This window comes from Phaethon lepturus, unplaced genomic scaffold (assembly GCF_000687285.1).
Source record: "Phaethon lepturus isolate BGI_N335 unplaced genomic scaffold, ASM68728v1 scaffold13748, whole genome shotgun sequence".
Taxonomy (NCBI): domain Eukaryota; kingdom Metazoa; phylum Chordata; class Aves; order Phaethontiformes; family Phaethontidae; genus Phaethon; species Phaethon lepturus.
In genome coordinates, this window is record NW_010555624.1 from 39,477 (window position 1) to 65,631 (window position 26,155).

Sequence of the window (26,155 nt, forward strand, 5' to 3'; positions counted from 1 at the left end):
ATTTAGGTTGGCAAAAGTAAAATAAAGCTGATTTAACAGGAATGAGACCTATCTTGTCATTCGTGCTTTTACTAACAATCTTATTGGATCTTTAATCAACACAAGTGATTATGTTTTCAATTTTCTATCTCGTCAAGAAACAGCAAAACTTTCTCAGCTGGAAAGCCTGTTTAAGTAGAGGCCTGGTTTCTGCTCTTGTTTTTTATGCCATCATTCCTGGGAGAAGGCAGTCTGCCCTTCTGTTAGTTACAACTGTCATGTGAGGGGACAGACTGCTCTCAATCTCTGCTGCTGAAGTTCTCCTACGTATGGAAGAATTATAAATCCATAAGGCCAGAGAGCAAGTGTAAGCAGAGCTTAGACACATTCTCCATCATGTATGGAACATTTATAGCATTTGCTTTTCCAGAAAAGACTTCGTTTCTTGATTCCTACTCCACTAAGTATCTCTATAACTACTATGACGCGTAGAAGGACTGGCTAAAGGTTCCCCACTGCCAGACAACTGTCCAAACAACTGTACCATTTATGCTTACTGTTTAGTTGTTTCTGTGACTCAGTATATAAATTGATTATACCACAAGAGTGGAAGTTTCAGAGAAGCAGACTAAAAGCATCTCATATTAGAATACACTAAAGTTTGGCAGTTAAGGAACAATTCTGGAACACTCTTCAGGTAGAGAAGGGATTTTAATCTGAGTATCTCACAAAGTGGAAAATGCTTTTATCAAGTATTAACTGATTAGGGGCCTTGCTATCCTGTTGCTTGTTTTACAAGAAAGGCCTGGCACTTTGAGGCTGCACCTCAAATACTGTGTTCAGTTCTGGGCCCCTCACTACAAGAAGGACATTGAGGTGCTGGAGCGTGTCCAGAGAAGGGCAACGAAGCTGGTGAGGGGGCTGGAGCACAAGTCTTATGAGGAGCGGCTGAGGGAACTGGGGGTGTTTAGTCTGGAGAAGAGGCTGAGGGGAGACCTTATCGCTCTCTACAACTACCTGAAAGGGGGTTGTGGCGACGAGGGGGTTGGCCTCTTCTCCCCAGTGATAGGACAAGAGGAAATGGCCTCAAGTTGTGCCAGGGGAGGTTTAGATTGGATATTAGGAAAAATTTCTTCACTGAGAGGGTGGTCAGGCATTGGAACAGGCTGCCCAGGGAGGGGGTGGAGTCGCCATCTCTGGAAGTGTTCAAAAAACGTGTGGGTGTGGCACTTCAGGACATGGTTTAGGGAATCTGGTGGCACTGGATTAATGGTTGGACTTGATGATCTTGAAGGTCCTTTCCAACCTAGTGATTCTGTGATTCTGTAATTCCAGGAGATGAAGCACTGCCATCTCTTAGAGGAGTGACATTTGAACCCATCCCATTACCATGTTCCTATTTAATAAGTTAGCTTTTGGGCATCTCATTTTCAGTTGCCTTACTCCTCCCAGGACTACATAAAGAAAAACTGCACTGGTCAAACACCTAAAATGTAGACACTGCTCAACAATGCAATACCCAAGTGATTCCTAGGGGCATAGGCTTAGTGCAGTGCATTTGTACTTAACTGTCCGAATTGCTGCAATTATCTCTCCACGTTCTTTACTTGCAATATACTGGAAACTGCATAAACAGAACAAAAATAAAGTGAGAAGTAAAAATTAATGTGAAGTTGAGGATATAATTATACCTTAATTTAAACACTTAAGTCTGGACTATGTGTTAGATTTCCATAAGTTATGTAGGTTTTGTCTGGGTTTAACACATTAAAACACTCTTTTTGTTGGTTTTCCCCTGCCACTGTAAATACTGGATTTTTCACATGAAGGCCAACAATTAAATATTAAAATGAGGGAAAGCTACCCTACCAATCTATTTTTACATCATATACTTATCTTCTTAATAAAGACTTGTACTCATTTAGATATTGATGTAAAAGGTCACCTGAAAGTTTCATATATTCCTTATTTTTGAGGAAAGGGGTATACTTTTTCAGCGATAACTCAGAACAAGTGAGCTACCAGTGTTTTCCTGTATCCATGAATCGAGGTGAGAGGAATATAACATATGGAGTCACAAAGGAAAATAAGGTTACTACATGCTTATAATAATGCCAAGAAAACACTCAAAATAGAAACAATAACTTACTACCTTTCATCCTCTGTTGCACTGCCACTTTTTTCAATTTTATGCATATCTTGTAAGCTTTCCTGAATGGCTTGTTGGGTAGGGATTTCATCATCAGAATCATCATCGAACATGTATGTAGAATTATACATGGCAAATCAGCACAACCTGGATCACTTTTTGTAGGCAAAGACTGCTTTTTAATTCAAAGCAGGTGTTAAATCTTCAGGTTAAATCTGGAGTAACAGAAATAGCAATCACGGTTTAAGTATCAAGAAAAATGAAACATAGTTTAAAATTAATTAATTGGAACTTCTCCATCTCAAGCTCCAGCCTTCTCCCAAGTATTTAAGTTTGTGCTACAAAGAGTTATTCTATTTAGAACAGAATAAAGGTTTATCTATTCCAATAGCATGTGCCAGCTTTTATCTCTGTTCCACAGACTGAACATACAGAATATCTACTTGTTCTGGCATTACTTATTAGAAAGCAACAAAAATAAGTAAAACTTAGTTTTCAGATAAATAGTAGTTCCCTCTTAAGTCTTTTAGACACTCAAATATAAACACAGTTGTGCTCTGATGTTTCCTTAGCAGGAAAACAGATGTGCAATAAGACTTGTGATGTTTTTTCCGTTTGTTCACAGAGGGCCTGGAAGTGAAGGGCAAGTGAAGGACATGAAATTTTTTAATGATAGCTTTTGTTTAAACTGTTTCAACAAAGATATCATCAGGGCCATATCTTGTAGCCAGGAAAGCATTGTAGATTTATGGTATTATGTGCATCAGCCTTCCAAGTGAAACAACATCAAACTCTGTGACTGAAAAAAGACCAGCTTTACCATCTTATGTACATAATCTACAGCCATTTAGAACAGAGGGACTTACAATTCTGCATTCTTCATCACCGCATGCCTGCTTTTTTCTAATACTTGTAAGGGTTATATATAAAATACTGCAACAATATATATCTAAATACAGGCAGAAGTAAAACACACTGGTGTAACCACAGTGGAGTTAATTTTAAAAAACTGCTTAAGAATAGCATTATTTAATAAAAGAACTTTACCAAATCAAAAGGGTTTAAATAAAAATATTTTTACCTTTTTAAGATTGTAATACAAACAATGGAGCATAGAAATACATCCCATTGATACTATCTGTTAAGTCTAAATGTTACAATTTAAGAAGAAATCATAAAAAACTATTAACCAAATAAATCATTAAATAGTATAATGTGTGTAGAAGTACACTATTCTATGTGTAAGCAGTCGCATTGTTCTTTTATATATTCAGCTACATGCTATTCTAGGTTAAAATCACAGATGTTCTGTTAGGCTCAAACCTCTCATCTGTTTTACCTTATCAAAACTTCCATTTCTGTCTTTCAAGAGAGTTGACCTGAAAAAAAAACCCCGAAAAACGCAGGGCAAAGTAAAATAAAAGGAATAGGTAAAACTGAAAGCAAATAAATATATTTGCAAAATAAATAAGCACAGCAAAATGAAGGAAGTTGTCAACATGCCACTTAGAAAGTTTCGAATAATTCTAGAAACATCTTGAAGTTGAGCAGCAGTAATTCATAGCAAAGCTGCATCATTTAATTTGTTACCTGATCCACCTAATGTGTGATTGCAAGGCCTTGCTCTGTAATTGCACATGTAGCAAAAAAGAGAAATATATTAACAAAATATACAGACAAGTAACTGTTAGTATTCAATTCTACCTATAGTACAATGACTATATAAACATTTTAAATCTAGACTATTTCTTTTTTTGTAAAAAGACTACTAATTCTCCTATGAATTCAGAAAACATACTGTTTTTCCTCACCTTCTGAAAGAGGGAAGACCTCACACTTTGAAGAAGTGATTATTAAGTTGAAAGTGATATTTTCAGGATTGAAAATGATCTCAGTAGAGCCTATGTCCATTAATAGCTCACTATAAATACCCGATCATAAGATACTCTGGGACTTTCTCCATGTTTCTTTCATATAGGTTAGTTATGTTTAATAATCTGACCTGACAAATGGTGTCAGCAAAAGAAAGAATTAAAAAGTCCGTAAAAATGCTCTTGTTAAAAATTTTTGGAATGAGAATTTGAGAACTATAAGTAGTAACTGTTACATTATGGGAAAAAATTCTTTAGTGCTTTCCCAAGAGAGTGAAGTGAAGATACTGTTAGGAGTTTACTTGAAAGAGTAAGACAGCGCAAAAAGAAAAACTAAGAACAATAAATGTAAATATAAATAAGCAAATAAAATCAAGCAAGAAGTCTATTAAAAATTACTATGTGTTTCTGATTGCTTAATCACAATTCACATACTAATATAAATAGAAAAGCAAACAAAAGATAAACATATAGAGTCTTTAAAGGGAAAAGCACAGTTTCAGAAAGACAGACCTATGCTGAAAACTTATGCTAGTGTAACACAGAATAAGCATGGAAATGAAGGACATGACATAGATGTCTGGTTATAATAGTGATGGTAGGATGGAGTGAGACTTTCATGTGCTTAATTTACTCCTGCTGTATTTTACAGAGGGATCTTTAAAAAAAAAATGATGATGGCTGTGTCTGAGTGCAAGGCGGAAACAGTTCTTTGCAAGAGGAGATCTAGGAAGAACGTTTCAGTATTTTTTTTTTTTTTAAGAAAACAGAAGTGCAGAAATCAGTGAAGGAATTGAAACTGGACTGCCTCTCTGGAGCAACAGGGAAATAGGCAACATTTTATGGCAGGTGGTCATAAAGGAGATTCAGAATATCTGAATTAAATCCTGGAAAGATGAATTTACTGAGGAAGGCAGGCATCCGAAGTACCTACTATAGATCGTTAAACAATTTCTCGTACTGCAATCTTTGCTGTTGCTATGACAGAACATAGGCTATATATAAATCCAGACTGAAACCCCCAAACTTACTACCTACTACCTTTCCACGCACATGAATCAGCACTCTTAATGTTTCAAGTTTATTAACTGTATTGTTTCTCTCAGAAAGTGCAGACTATTTTTCCTTTAAGTTATATTTTGTGATATTCAACTAATGCCTAAAATTTGTGTTTACACATTAATAATATTACCAAAGGCTAAAATCCTAGCTGTATCTTTTATAAATTGTAAAAATGCCAATAATAATATATTTAAGACAAAATATTGAGGTTCAGAAAATATTTGCATGCCCTCTTTTAATATAAAAATGTCCAGATGTTTCTTTTACACAGTATGCTCCACTTCCTCTGTAAGCCAACAAAAAGAATGGGATCTTATGAAGTCTGTATCTGAACTGTCCAAAGTTAGTCATCCAGCTGGCAGAGCAACGCAACACCGCGCTTGATCCAGTGTTGGACTGGTTTATCCGTGTTAAGCATCAAAGCAATGACGAAGTTAGTAGAATGCCCGGTAGTAGATAAGATTCCTTTACGTTCGCTTGTCTTGTAGAGTGGGCAAACATAGGCGGTAGATTTCTTTATGTCCGATTTTGCAGCTTCAAAAAAAACCCCCAAAATAACATATTACATTCAGCAGGTCCACTGATAGAAACATAATCTACATACAAATATTAAGTATTTACAGTAACATACTTAAAGCTAAATAAAAACGCAAAATTGTTTTGTGAGTAATGTAATAAAATTATCTGGCTTTTTTGTGTTTCCTAGTGTGGTTTGTTTTGTTTTTAAACCCAACTAATTTAACTGCAATTTGTTTTCAGGACTCGATGACTTTCTGTGATTCTATCAGCTTTGTAATTCAAAGACACATTAAAATCTGAATAGTTACATAGTTAAAAGCATAGTTTATACACAAGCTTTTAACAGCTCCACTAGAATTCCATTCCAAGCAGCCACAAACCCAACTGCAATTCAAGTCACCTGAGATCCAAGGTCACAACTCTGCAGGAATTCTTTGTATGCCTAGACTGCTTACCTGCAACTTATGCCAAGTCTAAAATCAGGCATGTCTGAACAGATTCCTCCAGCCTCAAGTGAAAGCACAGGCAGAAAAATTGGAAACTTTGTAAGACTGCCTATGCTCTAATAACATCTAAGTTGCAACAGTTGCAGTAGAAACTCCTGCTTAAGTGAATAAATAAAAACAGGGATTTACTGCTCCTGATCAAAGAAAACAACAGTTTTGGAAAATATCTTACTAGTATGACAGACAACTAGCATAGCAGCTAAAAATAACCTGAGCAAACCCTGCTAAATCACATGACATAAAACACTGAGTTTCTGTAAGTCAATTAAAAGTTCTCCTCAACTTCAGTAGAGACAGGAATTCAAGCACCATGTGCTTTCCTACCCAAATTAACTTTTGGTTAAAAAACAGATTAGGCAGCACTTAAATGTATTTATTAAAAAATTCATTTCACTAGTCCTTTTGCCTAATCCATAATTATAAACATCTGTGGGGAGAGGGACAGGCCTATTGCTCACATGAGATGTGACTAAGCTAGCAAGCTCAGGTTTTAATGTAAAAGTCATAAGTCAAATGCACATGAATTCTGTGAACATTTGGGTACTTTGGTGAGGGTAGGAGCACTGATCTTCTGTAAAAAAGGAATTAACTGTTGCAATTTCTTGTTGAATAGCTCACACTTCAGAGAAATTATACTCACTTGGCTTTATCCAAATGATTGGCATCATATCAAAGAGCGATTTGGGATACTGCTCAGCTAACATTCCCCTGGTGAGAGAAAACAACAAAGTAATTACGTGTGGTTTGGTGTTAAACCAAAGAGGGGTTTGGTGTGTGGTTTTTGGTTGTTGCTTGCTTGTGTTTTGTTGGTTTTTTTCCCTCATTTTCCATGCATTAAAGAGTACGCAATTTGGTGTGTTATTTCAATAATATGAAAGTTATCACTTAAAATATTTAAACAAATCTTGTTCGAACACTTAAGAAAGCTTTCCAGAACCATAATAAAACACTTTGTTACTGACTTCGTCCTGTCCCAGCGAGCTCCATCTAAAAATAATCCATGGATATAAACACCATCTTCTGGTGCAGTATCAGCAGTATCCTGAGGAATAACCTACAAGAAATATGCGTTCCATGTTATTAAACTTTCATAAGTGTTTGGGTTTTGAGGATATTATGCCAATGCCAATAGTCAATTTTCAGAAGATCGATCCAAAATCAGAATAACATAGTAATACCTTCCTTTCAGTACTACTTTTATACAAAACTATAAAGACAGAAGGTTTCTGTGGATTTGTTAATTACCTTTATTATAGGCTATAAAATAAGGCTTTAATCACACAGACAAATATGTACTCTATAGGCTGTTGAGTGGAGGTCCAGGTCCAATGATAGAACTACTTTTAATACCTCTTTTACGGATGTTATTTAACATGCCAATCTTACCAAAGAATTAAATGTATGTCTTCAAATTGCAGTGAGTTAGTTGCAGAATGAACCTTCCAGTCAGGATTTACTTACTACATCTCATCACAACATCAGGACTCAGATTAATAAAATATGCATTTATAATTTATCTCTACCTGAAATTCATATCCCAGAAGGTCAATAGGGATCCTGTGCTTCCTAGCATAGTTTTGCATAGCTCCAGTTAAGAAAGCTTGAGTAAAATAGAATCCCGACAGCCAAAAAACCGTGGGCTTCCCTAATTCATACCAATCCTGGAAAGAGGAAAATGACACATTCAATAATCAGAAAGAAACAATTCCCATATTGCTTGACCATTTTCTACATAACTGTACTCAGAAAATCTAAGCAATGTCTATCACTCCTTTCTCAATACTCCTTTAATGTAAAGAACACATATGAAAAAGTAGATTAAATAATTGGTAGTATTGCCTCTTGTACATTACCTGTAAAAATTTCAGCCTTTCTAGAAAATCTAGAATGTAGCTCCCTAATGGTTTTAGACTTGGGTATGAACATTTTGCCCAATTCTCAGGAACTTTTCCAGTAAGTAGACTGCCACACAGAGCCTCCAGTTCAGCATCCATAACAACCAGTCCTTTAATGGCTTTCTTCAAATTAATCAGCGTAATACGAATAGTTCGGATTAAACTAGAATTAAAAAAAAAACCCACAAATTTTCATGTTTTGCATGATTTGTAAAACACGACATCCTGAAATCCAGGAAAAACTGGATTATGGAATCACCTATAGAACTTAAATAACTGCTATATGTCTGTGTAATTAGCTACATCAGTAAAGTAATGGACTGGTAAATTTCTGCCAATTTATTTAAGACTAGGAACAGTCTAATAAATTATGTTGTTATCTCTGATATAATCTATATTGTTTTGTAAGAGGGTAAGTTTAGAACTCCAAATGTATACACCATATACTAGATGAAGGAAAAAGGTTTAGATTACAAAAGAAGAGGTTGGTAGGGTCTGCAATAAAGGAAAACTTGGGAGACTGAAGGCCAGAAAGCATTATTGAAAGTTAAGGAGAAAATGAAGTGGGAGAGATGAAGAAATAAATAGAAAAAAAGGACAGAGAAAAACAGGGAAGAAAGAATGGAGGAACAGGCAAAGATAAGAAAGAAAATTAGTCAAAAGAGAGACTGGAGATCCAAAGAGAAAAATAAAAATCATTACAGGTTTCTTATTCTAGGAGAATAACTGTGAAAATAAGGTATAGGAAAAAAGGAAAAATTTAAAATAGAAGCATATGAGACAATAAAGAAATAAACAGAAATATTTCCAACTATTAAAGAAAAGGCTTCATAAACTATAATCATGCATATGTTACAGTTTCTAACCCCTTTACCTACAGGTCATAAATATGAAGAAAATAAAACATAATCAAAGACAAAGACAGTGAAAAAGAAAGTTAAGTTAAAAAAAAGGAGCATAAAAATATTGTTCACATTCTCTTTTCCAAGTGCCTCCTCTGACTCCCTCATTCTGTCATGTATCTTTCTCTTTCAGTTCATTTTGCCACTAGATCATTTTTCCTGACATCTATCTTATATTCTGACTTTCCAGAAGGACTAATGGTGCTTGGACTGCAGATATCACTGCAGACAACTAGAAGGGAACAAAATAAATAAAATACTTCACACAACATAGAGTTTACAGTGTACGATTCGCAGGAAAACCTTTTCATGCAAGTGGCATGATTTATTACATTTAATAAAATGTAACACACTTACTTGTTAAATCTTTCCATTTCTTGCACCAATACAGTGTTCATACTTTCTTCATATCTCACAGGATATTTACTTAGGCAAATTTCAATGTCAAAATCATTTGGGAGCTGTAAATGACAACATATTTGGAAATCATTCCATATATCACTATGCATCGGTATTACATTAAAAGTATGCAATTTTTCACATCTGCAGAGTAATAGATACCATTAAACTTTATGATGAGTATCTTATCAATACTGTATTTAGTAGTTTAATTAAAACAAAGATTATGCGGTTTTTAAAGTAATGTTTACCTTTTAAAAACGACCTAGATTTTTTCACACCAAGAAAAGGTATGAATATGTTTCAGTTTTACTAATTTTAAACTTGTTCACATGAATGAATCAACTGTTCTTTGAATTTGTGTTTGCTCAGTTTTCTCTCTGTCTTTCAAACAAAATATAGCTGTGGTCTGTAACAGCCACACAAGTTCATACTTTCATTTTGCACTAAATTCCTCCCAGGAGGCTTTTCCTCCAACACGAAATCAATTTGACACTGAAGATTCTACTTAAATAATTTCTGCTTTGTAAAAAGATAAATTGGAGCCACTGGTATAATGCAATACCTTGTTGAGAATATCATCTGCAATTTCATAAAGAGTGCTGTCACTACCTCCGGAAGTTCCCTGAGTGCTTCCTCCTTGTATTAAAAGCAGAGATTCAAAGAGGATCTTAGTTTGCTGAAGATCTTTTGAAATATCCACATTTTCATGCAAACCAAATACCTCTGGTTGCTGACTAAAGGGAAGACTCTAGGACAAAATAAACAATAAACATCTGCATGAGATTAAGCAGCATGCTAGGAATCAGATCCAATGCTTCTTTAAGAAGCTGAGTGAAAAACTACCACTGACTTCAACTGAAGGTGGATAAGGACTTTAGTAGTAGGTATTTGCAGACAGTATTACTGGTGATAGAACCATGACCTCGCTTACAGAAAGCCATTTCCAAGGATATCTCGATGATCTATGCTAGGTCCTCCTACCTACTTACCGACTCCCTCTCCCTCTCAGAAACATTCTGTACCATGGCAAAGATCATGCAAAGATGTTAAGCAAGAAGCCAAGCACAGAGTTTAATGTGCTGCAAAACTACCTTTTTAACACACAGAAGCCTTTAAGGATTGATTTTTAGTGCATCATCATTAAAACAGTTCAAAATCTTGATGCTACTTTTTACCTTAATAAACTCAATGTAGTCCTCATATGTGCCTTTTGGTGGAGCATAATAGTTGCCACTGGGAGAAAAAGTGTAACGAGGATTTTCAATTATATCTGGATTATAGAAGTCATCCAGCATTGTCAGCAGTAAACGTCTGTCCCAGTCATCCGTCACTCGACCGCCATAGTTGCACTCACCAGTTAGGTAAGATACAGCTTCAAAAGGAACATGGCTATATTCATTTATGAATAACTGAAACAGAGGACATGAGTAATTCCAGAGATTTGAAATATTTGCAGAATAGCAGTGTGACCTACAGACTAAAAGGTTGGAAACTAATAGTACATGAAATACAGCTGTTTACGGAGTTTTCTCCCTAGGTGTTGGAAATTCAAATTCTGGGATCTTTTTTCAAGTAAAAATTACTGTTTAAAATAAAGAGGAGTTAGTAGTAAAAGCCTCTTATGAATATCCATATTAGTAAGTCATCGAAGTAATTCTTGAATTATTTACAAGTGGATAATTTCTCCAGTCTCAACTTTCTAGATGGACACTTTTCTGTGTCATAAAGTAATGTGCAATTCACATAATTTTTCTTCCAATATTCAGAACCCTCTGATCTCTTTCATTAACTTCTTGGTAACTTTTCCAGCTGTTCAGCCTCAGCTTCTGTAATTCACAGTTTTAGGTCTCCTGCCTTTTCTACACAGGGCCTGAAGAAGACTCAAGGTCAAGTAGTGTTCAGCATTTCATTTTAAGGAAGGAGAATAGTCTAAGGCTCTGTTTAACTATCAGTATACACGTAAAAAAAATAATTCCTACTAACCAGAAAAAAACACCATAATAGGTGACTGTCACTGACATGGCGTTACCTAAAGCACAGTAAGCTCTTATATATGACAATTTTAACACTTATTATACTCATATATACTCACTATATTCCATAGGTCTGTATGAATCTAAATCTTATGCAGCACAATTTAAAAATTTTATTTGTAATTTTGAAATTTATAATATGATTGACATTCTTTGCCTTTGTAGCTGAACTGAAGTAATGAAAATCTATGAACATTTGATGTAACTCAAGTGTATTGGTCCTTCTGACTACCTGCTATGCTTTGCAAGACCAGTCTTAAAGGTAGCAATAGATGATTTTACCTGCAGCTGTCTGATACTGATTCGCAAGTCTGATTCATTAAATCCATAGGGTATATTCCAACCAAGAGGCCCAAATTTTCTTCTCTCCTGAACAAGAGCATGGAAAAAACAAACTCCAAAGAGCAGTTTCTCCCATACCTTTGAGAAAAACAAAACAAAACAAAGTATTATTAACTAGCCTATATGCTCCTGCTAGTCTGTAACTTGTATAGAGAACACACCGTTTGATTACCACTCTCCGTCTAGGGTACAAATATTGGCAACTATTAAGGATGCTGTGGTTATCTGACTTGGGAACAAATATGCACATAGTTTCCACATATGCAAGCACATTTAGCTAGTTCCTCAAGGACCATCACACAAGGTTCTTCTCTTCTCCCATATAAAGGGCAGCTGACTTCATAAAAATTCAAATAGCACCAGATACTTATTTTTACGGCTCATTAGACAAACTTAAAATACAGATTAATATAAATCCTTAGGTGCACCCACTTATACCTATGTATATTATTACCATACTCCTATTTCTGAGTAATCCCACTGTTTTTTCACTTCCTTGACAGGCAACGATTAGCTAAGTGGTTCATCACTTACCAGTAAGACATACGGACACTGCAGTCCCTGGTAGCAAGAAAAGATCTTCTCACCGCGTACCATTGCAATAATGGTAAGTATGCCCTACTAATGAATGTTCAGAGTTTATGTACATTGGGTAATATGTGTGTGTTATATTTATGTAATTTAGTAAGCCTAAGAAACCATTTTAAATACAGCCACGTGGAACTACCTGGCAAAGTAATTCTCCACTAATCATCTTCATCATTGCAAAACCTAAACTTGCAACCATAGTCAAAATTTTAGCTTATAATATTCACTGGACAGAAATCAGTATATCTGTGGGTAAAAAAGAAAGAATAAAACTGTCTAGAGATAGGCACATTACCAGCTCCTTTTCAGGGCATCCAGAGAAGAATGCAGGATCAGAAATAGGATCAGAAAGAAATGACTGAAGTAGGTTTAACCGGAGACCAGTAGGAGGTTCATTTGTCATCTTCACTCCATTCTGCAGAATGGTTACTGGAAACTAGAAATAAAACCCAGCAAAACTGCATTCAGAAAGTGTGAAATAGATGCTATATTGTTATAACAATATACTATTACTCTGTGTTTGTTATATAAATATAAACAATAATCTGTAAGAAGTAATATTGTTAAACATCAACAGCTTTTAAAAAAAAAATCCTCAAAGGCATCAAGAAAGTAAGACCTTGCTGTAAAGAGCAAGCCTATAATTTAAAATGTTTTCTTGTTATTCAACACCTAACAAATAAAATGCAAAATCAAATCTTTTAATTTAATGTGAAACAAAACCTCAGTGACAGCAAAAAAACTTCTTCATTATATATGCTGGCAAAATGCAGTTCCATTCAGTAGTACACAAACTATAACACACACAACCTCAAAATATTACAGAGGAAGCTTGATATGACTAGGTTTATAATTATTTTTTTAAATGTCTTTTCTTGATTAAATTATCTCTTCAACAGCCTCGTTGTATTTCAGAGAAGTTCTGTACTATCAGATCATTCAGGGATATGAATATTTCCTAAAAATGTCATCAACTTTTCCTTTCCCCAAATACAGAAGGTTTAGCAATGCATGTACCTTTGGTGAAGGGTAACTAGTAAGCCAAAGTCTGAAGACTGGATGACATTTTTCACTGTTGAACTCTTCACATATTTTCTCCAGCGTCGGCATCCAGGAGACAGCTAAATGACAATTCTGTAAACAAACCCAGGTTCCTTCTTGCATTCCTTTTTGAATCATTTTTGTAGCTATAGGTCCTTGTCCTTGTCCTAATGAGATGGACTCAAACTTATTTCCAACCATCTCTCTGTCATTTGCTAATTTCAGGAGACCTTAAACAAAAAGCATAAGATTATAGCATGTCCTCATTAAAAAGAAGCTGTGTCAGGAAAAAAAGTATTTTAAAATGTTTATTACTATTTTGCTAAAATGTACGTACAACAAGATGGTATACTTTTGGTGTAAAGTTTAAAATACCATCCCCATTTTTAGGGAGCACAGAATTTTACCAGTGTGACATGATACACTCAGATCTACTTGCATAAAGTGCAAAATAATCCTAATTGTGAAGGGGAATTTCAGCTCCCTAATCTGAAAAGCTGGACGATGCTTTTGTTTTCTCTTTCTGTGTACTTACTAGACATGGGATCTGCTCCTGGAGATAGCACAAATATTAAAGGGGTTGTAGAATTTGAGTCTAAGTAACTTTTTGTTAGATCAAAAGGTGGTGGCTCTACAAATTTCTTCCCCAGTTTCTCAGTTACAAATGTTGTTATAGCTGGACCAATCTGGTAAAAAAAGTAAACACAAACCATTAACATAAAGTAAACATACCTGCATATTTGACAGCATCTTTTATGTACCATATATTAGTTAAATTCCTGAACCTACAGACACCTCTCTGATTTGCACGGATTTGAGACTCATCTTGCAGAATGCTTCAGAAGCAAACATTTCACTTCTTGTTGACAGCCCCCCCTTTTTTTCCTTACAAGAGGAATAATATTGTTTTTAGAAAATAAAAAACAGCAGACCTCATATAAACAATATTAAATTATGTTAAGACTTCAACTCAGGCTTTATCTGATGTGGAAGGCCAGCACATTCACCCTTAGTAAATATTAATGTAATTAGTTTTAATTAATTCTAAGGAGCAATTGCAATACGTACTGTAAAACCAAACATTGATTGCTCCTAAAGTACATGCAATACAACTTGCTAAGTGTGCCAAAGGCAGAATCTGTTAAAAGTTTGTAGTGGCTGTTCAAATCGACACATTTGATCTCTTTTTGCCTTGAAATCCTTTGTATGAGAGCACGTGGTACTAGATACTCTGTGTATTTGTTCAGGCTAATATATCCTGCTCTCCAGTATATTGGGTGTACCAGCAAACAGACTAAACACGAACAAGCACTTGAAGAAAACTAGAACAATGTGTATACTCTGAAAAATGCATTAAATCATGTCAGATAAAATCTCAGCAGATGCTTGTGGTGTTTGCATTGCTCAACTGAAAAATAAGAATAGCATTTATTTTCTTAATAAAATATGAAGAAGAACCAATTAGTTATTTTAACAGCTACTGCAAACTATGCTGCAAGACATGGAACAATCCATAAACACTTAATAACTGATCAAAACACTTAATAACTGATCATTTTACCTTGTCTGGTCTTAAGCACCGAAGAATTATAATCTTTTGGAATTCATTTAATGTGTTATTCAATTGTTTTGGTAATGGAAAGCTCTGTGGCTCTTTGCTGTCATAAATTTTTTGCCATTCACCTATATTTTCAGAGATGTGACTCCTAGAGAAAAAAAGCACTTAAAATTACTGTAAATACCTGGAATCTGTTTTTGGATGTTTATCAAAAGCCAATTACATTGTATTGTCATACAAGCCACTCCACATCTACCTCAGCAAATAATCCTACAACTGAGCTCCTCCATGTTGAAAAGTGAAAAACCTTTTCCCACCATACTGTTGAAGACATGCAAGACTCCACTTGAAAGGTTCCAAGTTGACAGTAAGTTCTGCCTGTTCCTCCAGCCAGCACCGGCTGGACCTTCATAGGTCCAGGTGAATTTTCTGCCTGTCATATTTCAGGAAAACTCCACTCTTTAACTGAAGAAAATTACCAGGAAATTTAACAGGGGCTGGTTTTATCATGTTGGCATTCTGGCACTGGTTTGGAAAATGTGTCGGAAACATTTCTTTTAGCACGTTACACATGCTTTGGTCCAAAAAAATTAAGGCTAATTCACATTAACACTTTACTATACCTCAGTCCTTTAAAAGCTGGGATTTCACTTGCACGACAGAATTCATCCCAGCTCTTATCTGGTAGCCAAGATGGATCTGGATTCTTGTACTTATTCTTGAGACCCACACCCCCAGTTAGTAAAAAGATAAACTCTTGATGTTCTATTTCATTTTTAGCCCTATATTAAAAAAAAAAAAATTCAGTTATTGAGATACAACTTTACATATTATAAAGAGTTGTTTAAAATCAATTACACTCCCATTTAGTAAGACATCTACTGCAGTAACAGTTGAGATCAGATCTCAGTGTTCTATATAGTTAAAAACTGTATGGTAAAAATGATTAAGACTATAGTAAGGGTTTCCACAGGTAAATGGTATGTATCTGCTTATTTGTTTTTAAAAAGTGCAATTGTTCCTGAATTTTAAAGGCTTTATAGAAAATAATGGGTTCTGGGAATACAGTAGCCATGGAAGGCCCAGGAAGAATGGTCCATACACAGATGTATACACATTGTAATTAAGTACGTATGCACATTATGGTCATCACTGTGCAATTTTGAACTTATCCTTCTTTTCACATTTGCGTATTTCCTTTCAAATTTTGTATTAACACAAAATTACAAAAAACAGGAAGACGAAACTAAAAAGCTGGTGGGAGAAGAGTGCAACTGAGATCTCATGATGTATCCAAAAGGATAAAACAGAAAGAAGAGAGAAAATGAAAAACAAAGACAAAAGCCTAAAAGTTGTTGGGATGGCACATTACTGTCTTAGATTTCTTTCTAAAACATTTTTTTAAATAATATCAATTGTTCTTCACATAAGGATGCTATGCAGCACTATCCACGTCCTTTAAAGGGAGTGAAAGATGTATCATTGACAAAACCATTGATTTAGATGAGCATAGGAACCTTCTTTTCATATTGTGTCCAGCAGTAGTGGTACATGCACTCACATACTCCTTCACTTGTAAATATTATCAGTATTAGAAAACCCAAAACATTCATGACCTTACTCCAAAGGCATTATTACCAATTATTACCAAGAACATGCTATCTCATCAATATCTTTTTCCATTATAAGAAAAATCATTAGTTTCTGTTATTAAGAGACTTCACAAAAATGAGCTTACATGAGAAGATTACAACATAGCAAAAACGAGAAGAGCAGTTTGTCCTTTTCAAACAGTGAACGACACACATTGCAATACAAATTGTATGTGAAGTGGTCATTTAGATATCGAAGTCGCTTCTCCAAAATTTTGGATTTGTTACTAAAAAGAAAAGAAGTGAGAAACTCAGACTTCAAATAGAATAACTTAGGCAATCTGTTAAGAAATCTAAATCTACTTAGGATTGCGGAGGAATTACATTAGACCCACATGCTTCACAAGGGACTTGGATGTCCATTACCCAAAAGTACAATTACAGTCAATGTTTTACAGCTCTTTTAAAAGTCCCAAGCAAAATAATGAATTGAAATCAATGTGCCACAATTAGGTGGCTGGCAACTCAGCGTTCATAACGGAGCCTAGTTCAGAACCAGACTTCACCCTTTCTGTAAGTCATAGTCTTAAAAATACTTAAATAAAGCACCTGCTTACAGTTCATGCTTTGCTCAAAGAGTAACTAAAAAGAGCATTTACTTGATTAACAAATCATATTTTGTTTCACAAGTCTGCATTTAGGGAGGGATAAGAGGTAAGTGGTTTCAAAATGGAGAGAATTCTTCATAAGAGAATAAAAACACCTTATTTTAGACCAGAAAGACTGCATTTACCTATCATGAATAGAGTTGATGAAGAGGTTAACAAACCAACTAAGGGAGTACTGGTACATGGGATCAATGTTTGCCAAGTCTGCAATACTAAAGAACAGCACCGATGAATGCTTTGCAATAGGTCGATAGACTTCTCGAGATTCAGCTATTTTAAGTTCCGTTTTCTCTGCAACCTAAATATCAATAGTAGTGGATAATGAAAAGCTTTCAATATTCTTTCTACAAAAATACTACTACTTAATAACATTATTAAAATAGTTCTATACAGCACTTTATAATGCCAGAGTAAGACAACTTTTATGTTCCAGAAGGCACAATCACAGCAGGCAATGACTACACTATAATTGCCCCTAACATAGTACTGCCCAATCTGTTTACCTATGCTACAGGATGCAATAGTCAAAACAAAGGACAAAGGAGGCACAACAGTTTCGATGCATCATCTAACATCAAAAGTATCACTCTGTCTCTGCAATGTTCAAAAATATGACTAATTTCAGACTGGTTATGTATCTAAGCTCTACTTACTCTACTGTAAATCAGTTTTATACAAAACAATACTTTGAATATAAAAAGATTTTTCAAAATTTGACCATCAGACAAATTCTGAGATTACACTTGACAGTCATTAACAAATAGTAGTAAGGTCAACATCAGCTTAAAGAAAACACTAACATTTGATTTCTATTAAGTCTATAGTTACTTAGAAAAAAGTAAATTAATCTTGATTCTCTTACCAATGTTATTTAGTTCTCATTGACTTCAGCTGGTATTTTATGCCTTAAGTATAACAAACGAATCTGCACTTCTGTACCTATATTAGTCACCCAGATTATCAGTCCCCCTGAATATTTTTGTTTTAAAAAATGAGTTCTTTCCTTTATCTTAACATGTTATCTTAACTTCAGAATTTATTACTTTTCACTCAGTTCTTATAGATAGATACACATTCTTTAAAACATCTTAAAGACTGAATGAACTATCAGTGAAGATTCTAGAACAGATCCAATTTTATTTCTCTTCATATTTCACAAGCACAGAATTTCCTCCTTATGCTTTGCATCTAAATCACAGCCCTTCTGCTAGCTACAAATTTTAACATTTAATATCTGTGTATTGTTAAGAAAAGCACACGTACAAATTCTTTACCTGCTGTTTTTTTGTGATCTCGTTAGCCGTTATTTTAGCAGAATCCAAGACCTCAATAGCAGTCTCATCTTCTAGAATATTCCCTTCAGATGAATGTAAGGTTTCTAAAATTTTCTTCTCAATTTCTTTTAGATGCTTTTTATTGGCTGCAGACTGGAGGATGAGAGCATTTCTTTCCTCTTCTAATTCTGGTCTAATGGAAGAAAAACACGTAAAACAAAACCAGTCAATGCTCATCTTCCACTGACTGTAAAGGAAGCCCACGGAGATGACTCCCTCTTCCTACAATAAATACTTTTGAATATTCTCTTCAGTTTAAATAGGTTGTTACTGTTCAGCATATAATTAGAATTCTGAGTAGAGACTTCTTTGCATAACTTCCGTTTAGTATTTGGAAATGAAGGTCTAAACTTTAACATCTTAGTGTTTCGCAAATGTCAGCGCATCCTAGTTTTCCTTTATTATATCCCTGCTGCCTGAAAAAACACCATGTGATATGCAGAATAAGTTTACTGCTGGAAACACTTTTTTAGCAAACAGAGTTTAGCCCAATTGCATAAACATTTCCGTACAACCCAGATACTACTTCCCTGTATATCTCTGTGAGGTTTCAGAAAAGACCCATAATCAGTTTCAGAGATACTGTGCATTTATTTTATATGAAATTAAATTCTCGTAATTCTGCATCCTTGTCTGGCAGGTCAGTCACATTGCAAAAATCACAATAATGATTTAAACTTCAAATATTTACATAGTTTTCTAACATTCAAGGAATATTTCAGGAGAAAATTGCCATGAAAAAACAATTATTTTACATCTGCTATTTTAATTAACTTGTGGACACTTACCCCACAGTAAACATGACAATCTGTTTCCCTAACAAACTTTTTACATATGAAAACTAGAAAACCAATTTATTTTTTTTAAAGCTGTTACTGAGCAACATTTACACCATGTAACATTCATTTTGCTTTACAATACATTAATCTCATTTTCTCAGAATTATGCCATAAAATATTTTAATGGCTATTTGCCATAGAGACTTACCTCTCTTTTGCCACGACAATACCTAGCAATTGGTCTTCAAGTCCCTCTGGTGTTATCATAAAGTTGAGTAAAGAAACTTTTGTAGCAAGCTCAGGCATATAATGTGGATTTCTTAGTTTTGTGGTAATAAAAAACTTGAAATCACTGGAATACTCAATAACGGTCTCACCAAGCCTGATATACTCCATGCCTCCTAAAGTTAAGATGAGAAATGTTAAGAAAACCATTATCTACTTCAATAACTTAAAGAAAACAAATCACCTTTGTGAATAAATGAAAGCAAATTTCTTGTCAATGACAAATTTACTGAAAAGTAAAAATAAGTACATACACACATAAATCTGATACCCTGAAAAATTTTCACAGACTTCAGTGAGGCCACATTTTAATCTTAGCAGATGAAGTCAATTCAATCCCATTACTACTGCACTTTCAATGTGCATATACAATACTGGAGATGGTAACAGAGCTGTGGAATCATTCTCAAATGTGATATTCTTACAGAATACTCTTTCCTTGAATTACCTGTCTGAAATAGGAAACTAAAAAAAAAAAAAAAAAAGTGACCTTTGCTCTTTTTTTTTTGTATGAGCGTGAAAACTAGTAAAGATAAACTATGTAAGAAGGAAGAAAAACGTATTTGTGTTTATCTGCATCTTTCTGTCTTTTTCCAGGAGGAAAAGAAAGAAAAGTTGAAAAACAAATTCATAGCTACTTAGCAAGTTTCACAGAAACACAGGAAAATTGTGCCTTACGCAAAATGCTTGATAGCCTTTCTTGATTTGTGCAAAATTTAGTAAACATTAGTATTAGACTAGAACATATGAAAATGAACAAGCAAAACATTTAATTGACAATCTTCCCTTTCCAGAGTCAAGTGTCTTTCTTTAGTCTCCTATAGTGACATGGTGAAGGTTTTCCCATAAAACCACTATCATGTGATACATGAATGATATATATTAAAAAATAAAATAAAACTTTAGGCCTCCTCTTACCACAGGCAGCAGTAAACCAGAGAGTAGTAAGAAAAACATCAGACAGTACCATAGACTGTAAGATGAACATTAATGTAATCTAATTCAGGGTTCAAAATTTATTTTGCTGTACCTTGTTTAAAAGTCTGTTTAAGTAGCAGAGGTTCAAGTGATGAGTCTAGTTCTTCTCCAACATTTTCTAGCAGAAGTGGAGTTCCAAACTGAATGCAGTTCTCCACTGTTCTCATATAGTCTGTGTCACTGACCTTGATAACATTCAGGCGGTTTTCCTTCTCAAAATTCTTGATCCATTTATTTGCTTGACCTTGAGGATCAATCATCAATGGCCTAGAACATACAAGACAGTTTTCTCAGTGCTTGCAGGAGTTTTTAAAAATTTTAAACTATTTAAAAATGTTTCTGTATCAAGCTGTCAATGAAAAAGTGATACAAGTTTGATTGTGTTATTTTAAGAGATCAGTGAAAAATGGATGTATAGGCGTTTTATCGTAATTTGGAAAGAAAAAATTTTTAAAAAAATTTTAAAACCAAAAATAGTTTTAAGAGTTGCAAAAAATGTTCATAGCATTTTTCATAAAATACACCAGAATGCAGAATTCTTGTAAAATCTTATTCTGCCTCTCCCCTGGAATTCTCAGTATTTAAAATGTATTTATTTTTACAAATTTTGAGTTCTTTCTCATATATTTTTTCACTTAAAATAATAAAAATCAACAACTAGTTGCAATTTAAATTAGAGACATTGGTATATCAGCTAGTATAAGACTGGAAATGTAAGTGGGACAGGGAAAGGTGACAATATTTTAATTTTGTTCAACAGATTTGTCCCCCTTTCCACTTGCTGATGTCATCTGTATGTATGTATTTTAATAAATCAGGCACGAATGATATAAAACTCCTACTCTAGTTGCACCCTCAGAGAACTAAGCAACATTCTAAAAATGGAATTACAGTCATCTGAATGCAATCTGAATCTATCACGAAGACTAATTCTTAAGAGAACACAGATCACAAAAACATCACTAGAAAGTTTTATAATCTTATATTTCTACTGAGTGCAGATTATTTGCAGACAGCTATCACAAGTTTTCATAAAATGTAATAAATATCATCTTTGAAATAAAATTTCAGTTGGAATAAAAAAAGAAGTTGTTAAAGATCCTAACAGAATGCTTTATACAAATGTGAGTTTCATGCACAATAAATATCTATAAAACATTAAAATGTCATCTCATAGACTTATGACTGCATGAAAATGAAGTGGACTGTACTATCTGGACCCTGCAATTTACATAACCTGAATCCTATCATTAAACATGTAAAGAATGAAGATTTCTGTGCAGTTCTATAACCAATTCTTACAAATGTTTCATTAGCCAGTAATAGGACAACAAGGTAAAATATTAAAAAAAAAAAAAAAAAAGTGCTCTTTATCCAAAAGCACTGCATCTCCTGAAAGGAAAGCTTTCAAGTAACTGCACACACAAATCTCTGAAGTATTACACCTCTTAAATTTCACAGGAGCTAGACATAAAGATTCCACTCCTGCCTTCAATTACATTGTCTCTACAGAAGCTACATTGTCTCCAGATATTTAGTTCGCGTTTTTGTAAAAAGTGAAAACCTGTTTGGATTTGAAAACTAAACTTTTTTGTCACCTACCAACGTCTCGAATTGTCAACAATGACCCCATTGTCTACAGAAAATACGTCAGTTGGCAAACCAGCAATATTCCAGGCTCTTATTTTTATTGGGTCACCAAGAGTCTTACTCAGAGAGAAATTCTCAGAACAAGGAATATTTTTCTCCTGGAAAAAAAAAAAAGAAAAGAAAAACCCATTTATCTTTATTCCATGTTCCTTTTCTTCTATTAAATGCCACTTCAATCTAAAGTGACAATGTGCTTTACCTTTTAAGAGTTTGAAATAGGTCAAGCATAAGTAAAAATTCTGGGAAAAATAAAATCGTAGTTTCAATAGCAAACTACATTTCCCCACTGAACATTTACTCTTTTTGCAAATTTTGTAGGATTTGTCCAGTTTTTTTGTACATTCTAAATGTGGGGAGTTTTGTTACATAAAGTTATTGCAAAGCATTACATTAAGAAACTCACACACAGTTGGAAACCATCTAATGACTGTATCTTTCATTAAATTAATACAGTAATCCAATGTTACTGTTTAATGTCACAGTCACCATCAATGACTTCAAATCACTTGATTTATGAATTATGACATTAGTGTAAGTATGTTGGAACTGTCCCTTTGCAAACAGCATAATCAACCATTTAATTAACATATAAATATGTGGCAGTGTAAGGTATTATAGAAATTGTTTACATTATACATAACTGCATTTTAAAGTTAATTCTTTCATTTAAAGGCAAAATAGAGAAAATGATAAGATTTTATTTAAGTAATAATCAAGCCTTACGAAATCAATGATGTGCTCTCGTTTCTGATATGCTACTTTAAAGTAAATTCACTGATTTAATTAAGTTCAAATTTACAGAATATTGGATCAGCAGAATGTATCCCACTGATTCTAATGGGTTTTACTAGGCTAATATTAAATAAACAACAAGGGACTTTTGAAGTCTTTTGCAGTAGTCTAAAAAAAAGCAAACACTTATTTAAATCTAAGATAACCTTCCAACCTTGCAGAGTTTGCTCCAATCTTTAGTACATTCTTGTCGAAATGCAGCAGTAAAAGCTCCCAGATATGCTATCACACCAGCTGATACCAGAACATCTCCTGTTAAATTATTGTATGTGTCTTGAAGATCATTTGCAGCATTATTCCATCTTCAACAAGCAGAAGATACAGAAAAAAATGTTGCTGAAACCTCCACATTAATGATTAAAATTATATCAATAATGATAAAAATAAACCTTTTTAATTGTTGTTTATGTTAACTTCAGGTGGAGAATAAGGACACTGTGCTTATGTCTTTTATTCTTGTTTGGAGATTTCTCTACAATTCTCCCAATATTGCTGCCCATATTTTTTACATAACAAACGATTAGGAATCTTTCAAGGGCCCGAACACTCTTAAGCAGTACAGCCCTCAGACAGAGATACAGCATTAAAGGCTCGGAGAACAGAAGTTCAGATTCTGTTTCTACAATCTCTGTTATATCTGACATTTGAACTTTAACCTGACCTTGATTTCTCTCCACCAAGGCCTCCAATCAGCTTCTCTGCTCGTTCTATTTTTTTAGCACACAGATCAACCTGGAATTCTAAACGAGCCTTTTCTTCAGTTTTCTCAGTGAAGGTTTGTTCCAAAGCAGCCAAATGATTTTCAACTGCTGCAAGTTCTTCTCTCTTCTGATTCAAGAGTGTCAGTGTCTCTGCTAAGGACTGCTGTGCCTCTCGTAAACGATCTTTCTTGGGTGCAACCACCTATTCAATTACAACCAATACAAAAATGTGCTTTAAGCATTTGTGTAACTTTATTATTTAATACAATGCTTAGGGTGAATATACCAAGCAAAGGAAAGATTTCATAGCACTGAGAGACTAGCATCAAAAACGCACCTTTGCAACCCTGTCATACACCTCCATTGCCATAATCCATTTGCATAAACCCTCTGCTGCCGAGGAAGCTTTAGCCACCTTTTGTGGATCAAACTCAGGATTAGTCAAGTACTCAGCCCGAATCTTCTGCATGACAGCTGCCTGGATAATAAAAGCATTATAGCTCAAAGTCTTGTGGCTGACACTTCAAAATTACACTGACTGATTGCCATTTCTCTACACAATGAAATAGGAAAGAACTACTCAGTATTAATTGTGGTAGAAACCACGGCTCATTTTTTATTTTGATTTTCCTATCATGCTTTGTGTTTTTTTCCTGTGTTTTCATGCTAATCCTATCCTTATCCTTTATAATAATGCATTTGGTATGACTTCCATGTGGCAGCTACCTAAGTGCTAGGAGCATTACAGTCACATAGAAGCCTTAATTTACACTGCCCCTTGTGCAAAGCATGCTAATTTCATTATTTGCTATCTTTTCTCAAGACATAGCTGTTGGGGATCATTATAAAAATGTATTTCTACTAATATAAGACAAAATCTAAATGAATTACATTGCTTGTGCCTACTTGTGGGGACCAGTTTTGTAAAGGGCAAAGCATATTCAGTTTCCACTGAACTGGGCAAACAGCAAGAATTACACTCTCAGATTGTAAGATCTTTGGGGGAGATGGTCATATTTTGAAGTTTTATAGCTACCACATTTCTACATTTATTGTATATCTTCTAGTATACTTAACAAAATATTACCGATTCTGTCAGCATTCATTCAATCAAAATAATACAATTAGAAACAGCCATTAAGAAGAGCACTAATGTGGGCAGTTATTTAAAAATAGAAAAAAAAAGTTTATAATGCTGAGTAATTGATTTAGAAAAACTAGGAAAAAAAAAAAAGAGCATAGAAAAGTTGGACAGGGGTCAAGTGTTCACTGGTTCCACAAAAAAAGCCCAACCAAAAACCCGAAACAGAGGCTAAAAGGATCCAGGTTCAGAAGAAACAGGAGGAGATAACTCTTTGTTCCACTTAAAGATCTTGTAGATACAGAGAGTTGACATGGGCTTAAGAGGACTAGAGAAATTACAGGAGAGAGGCTCACTGAAAGCTACTAAACACACAGAAACTACACCTAGCTTTGGAAGTCCTTCATTTAAAGTGCCAGAGGCTGGAAGAATATTTGGAGAAATTATCATATATACTGCTCCTACTCCTTCCAAGGCACCTGCTGATGGCCATTTTTGGATACAGGATAATGGACAGGACAGATTATTTACCCTGATACCATTTTTTATGTGTTATTTTTATCTTTTGATGAGATACTACCTACAAATTGCCAAGGTAGAAGCATTTGTGCACAGAAGGACATTTCATTCAAATAGAAGACAGGCTGTATAGAAGCCTTCGAAATTCTGAAAGGGAATTTGAAAACCTTCTGAAATGCCACTTACAAGGCTCACCCTGAGGAAGTTTGACTCACTTGCTATGACCATACTCATCCTACAGAGATATCTTATCATCTTGTAAAGATCCTTGGTCACAACAGAAGCTGACTAACTTGGGATAAATGGGGCTTCTGAGATAGTATTTTCTAATTTTATTTTTTTCCCTGCAAGAAAGTTTCTACATGGTAAAAATCACTGAAAAAATTAGATAGAAGCCTTACTGGAATATTGTCCTTGTCATACTCTTTCAAATCTTTTAAGAAATTCATGTCACCAAGTAGTTTCTTGCTTGGAGCCCAGTAATCCAAAATCTACAACCACAGTTGGAAATATCTTTTCAAGATTTAAAACACACACACAAACAAAACCTGACAAATTTCTTTTAATTAAAACTCATGCATACTTAATATTGATGACCTTGTATCTCCTTGAGATGTCAATAAAAGAGAAAGTCTATCAGATCAAACATTTCCCCCAAACCATACTTAAAAGACAAAAACTGAACAGTGTCTCAGGGAAGAGTTACATGTTATCTGTTATTAATATGCGAGTCAAGCAAATTAAATGTGTTCTCTTTGCACATTAAAAAACTTAGATAATTTGGAATTTTGCAAGTTTTCAGTAAAATAATGGATGGAGGCTTTAAGTACTTGCTTACTTTAGTGGACCTTGGGTGACCTTGTTTATTGAACAAGTGCTCTCTGTTGAGAAGAACATGAATTATACTTTTATTTGAAACTACTGTCTGC

The 26,155-nt window shown here is 34.4% G+C and overlaps 2 protein-coding genes across 2 annotated transcripts in view; both read right to left on the minus strand.

The window, feature by feature from the left end:
* Window positions 1-2,259, minus strand: part of ASB14 (ankyrin repeat and SOCS box containing 14) — a 10,559-nt gene extending 8,300 nt beyond the window's left edge. Inside the window, exons 1-2 of the mRNA XM_010292231.1 lie at window positions 2,132-2,259; window positions 1,553-1,603 (exon numbers count right to left, since the gene is read on the minus strand). Of these exons, the coding sequence (XP_010290533.1) occupies window positions 1,553-1,603; window positions 2,132-2,259 (179 nt within the window). The remainder of the gene's footprint in view (window positions 1-1,552; window positions 1,604-2,131) is intronic.
* A 3,145-nt stretch (window positions 2,260-5,404) lies between these two features.
* The window catches only part of DNAH12 (dynein, axonemal, heavy chain 12), a gene marked incomplete at its 5' end in the record, with an annotated part of 66,911 nt that continues 46,160 nt past the window's right edge, over window positions 5,405-26,155 (minus strand). The window contains 24 exons of the mRNA XM_010292232.1: window positions 5,405-5,595; window positions 6,727-6,794; window positions 7,049-7,140; window positions 7,610-7,747; window positions 7,940-8,144; window positions 9,241-9,344; window positions 9,848-10,033; window positions 10,461-10,694; window positions 11,601-11,738; window positions 12,544-12,684; window positions 13,266-13,519; window positions 13,825-13,975; window positions 14,851-14,995; window positions 15,471-15,629; window positions 16,586-16,726; window positions 17,233-17,405; window positions 18,382-18,574; window positions 19,429-19,621; window positions 20,536-20,750; window positions 22,086-22,231; window positions 23,080-23,227; window positions 23,587-23,828; window positions 23,964-24,104; window positions 25,628-25,717. Coding sequence (XP_010290534.1) covers window positions 5,405-5,595; window positions 6,727-6,794; window positions 7,049-7,140; window positions 7,610-7,747; window positions 7,940-8,144; window positions 9,241-9,344; window positions 9,848-10,033; window positions 10,461-10,694; window positions 11,601-11,738; window positions 12,544-12,684; window positions 13,266-13,519; window positions 13,825-13,975; window positions 14,851-14,995; window positions 15,471-15,629; window positions 16,586-16,726; window positions 17,233-17,405; window positions 18,382-18,574; window positions 19,429-19,621; window positions 20,536-20,750; window positions 22,086-22,231; window positions 23,080-23,227; window positions 23,587-23,828; window positions 23,964-24,104; window positions 25,628-25,717 — 3,888 coding nt within the window. The remainder of the gene's footprint in view (window positions 5,596-6,726; window positions 6,795-7,048; window positions 7,141-7,609; window positions 7,748-7,939; window positions 8,145-9,240; window positions 9,345-9,847; window positions 10,034-10,460; window positions 10,695-11,600; window positions 11,739-12,543; window positions 12,685-13,265; window positions 13,520-13,824; window positions 13,976-14,850; window positions 14,996-15,470; window positions 15,630-16,585; window positions 16,727-17,232; window positions 17,406-18,381; window positions 18,575-19,428; window positions 19,622-20,535; window positions 20,751-22,085; window positions 22,232-23,079; window positions 23,228-23,586; window positions 23,829-23,963; window positions 24,105-25,627; window positions 25,718-26,155) is intronic.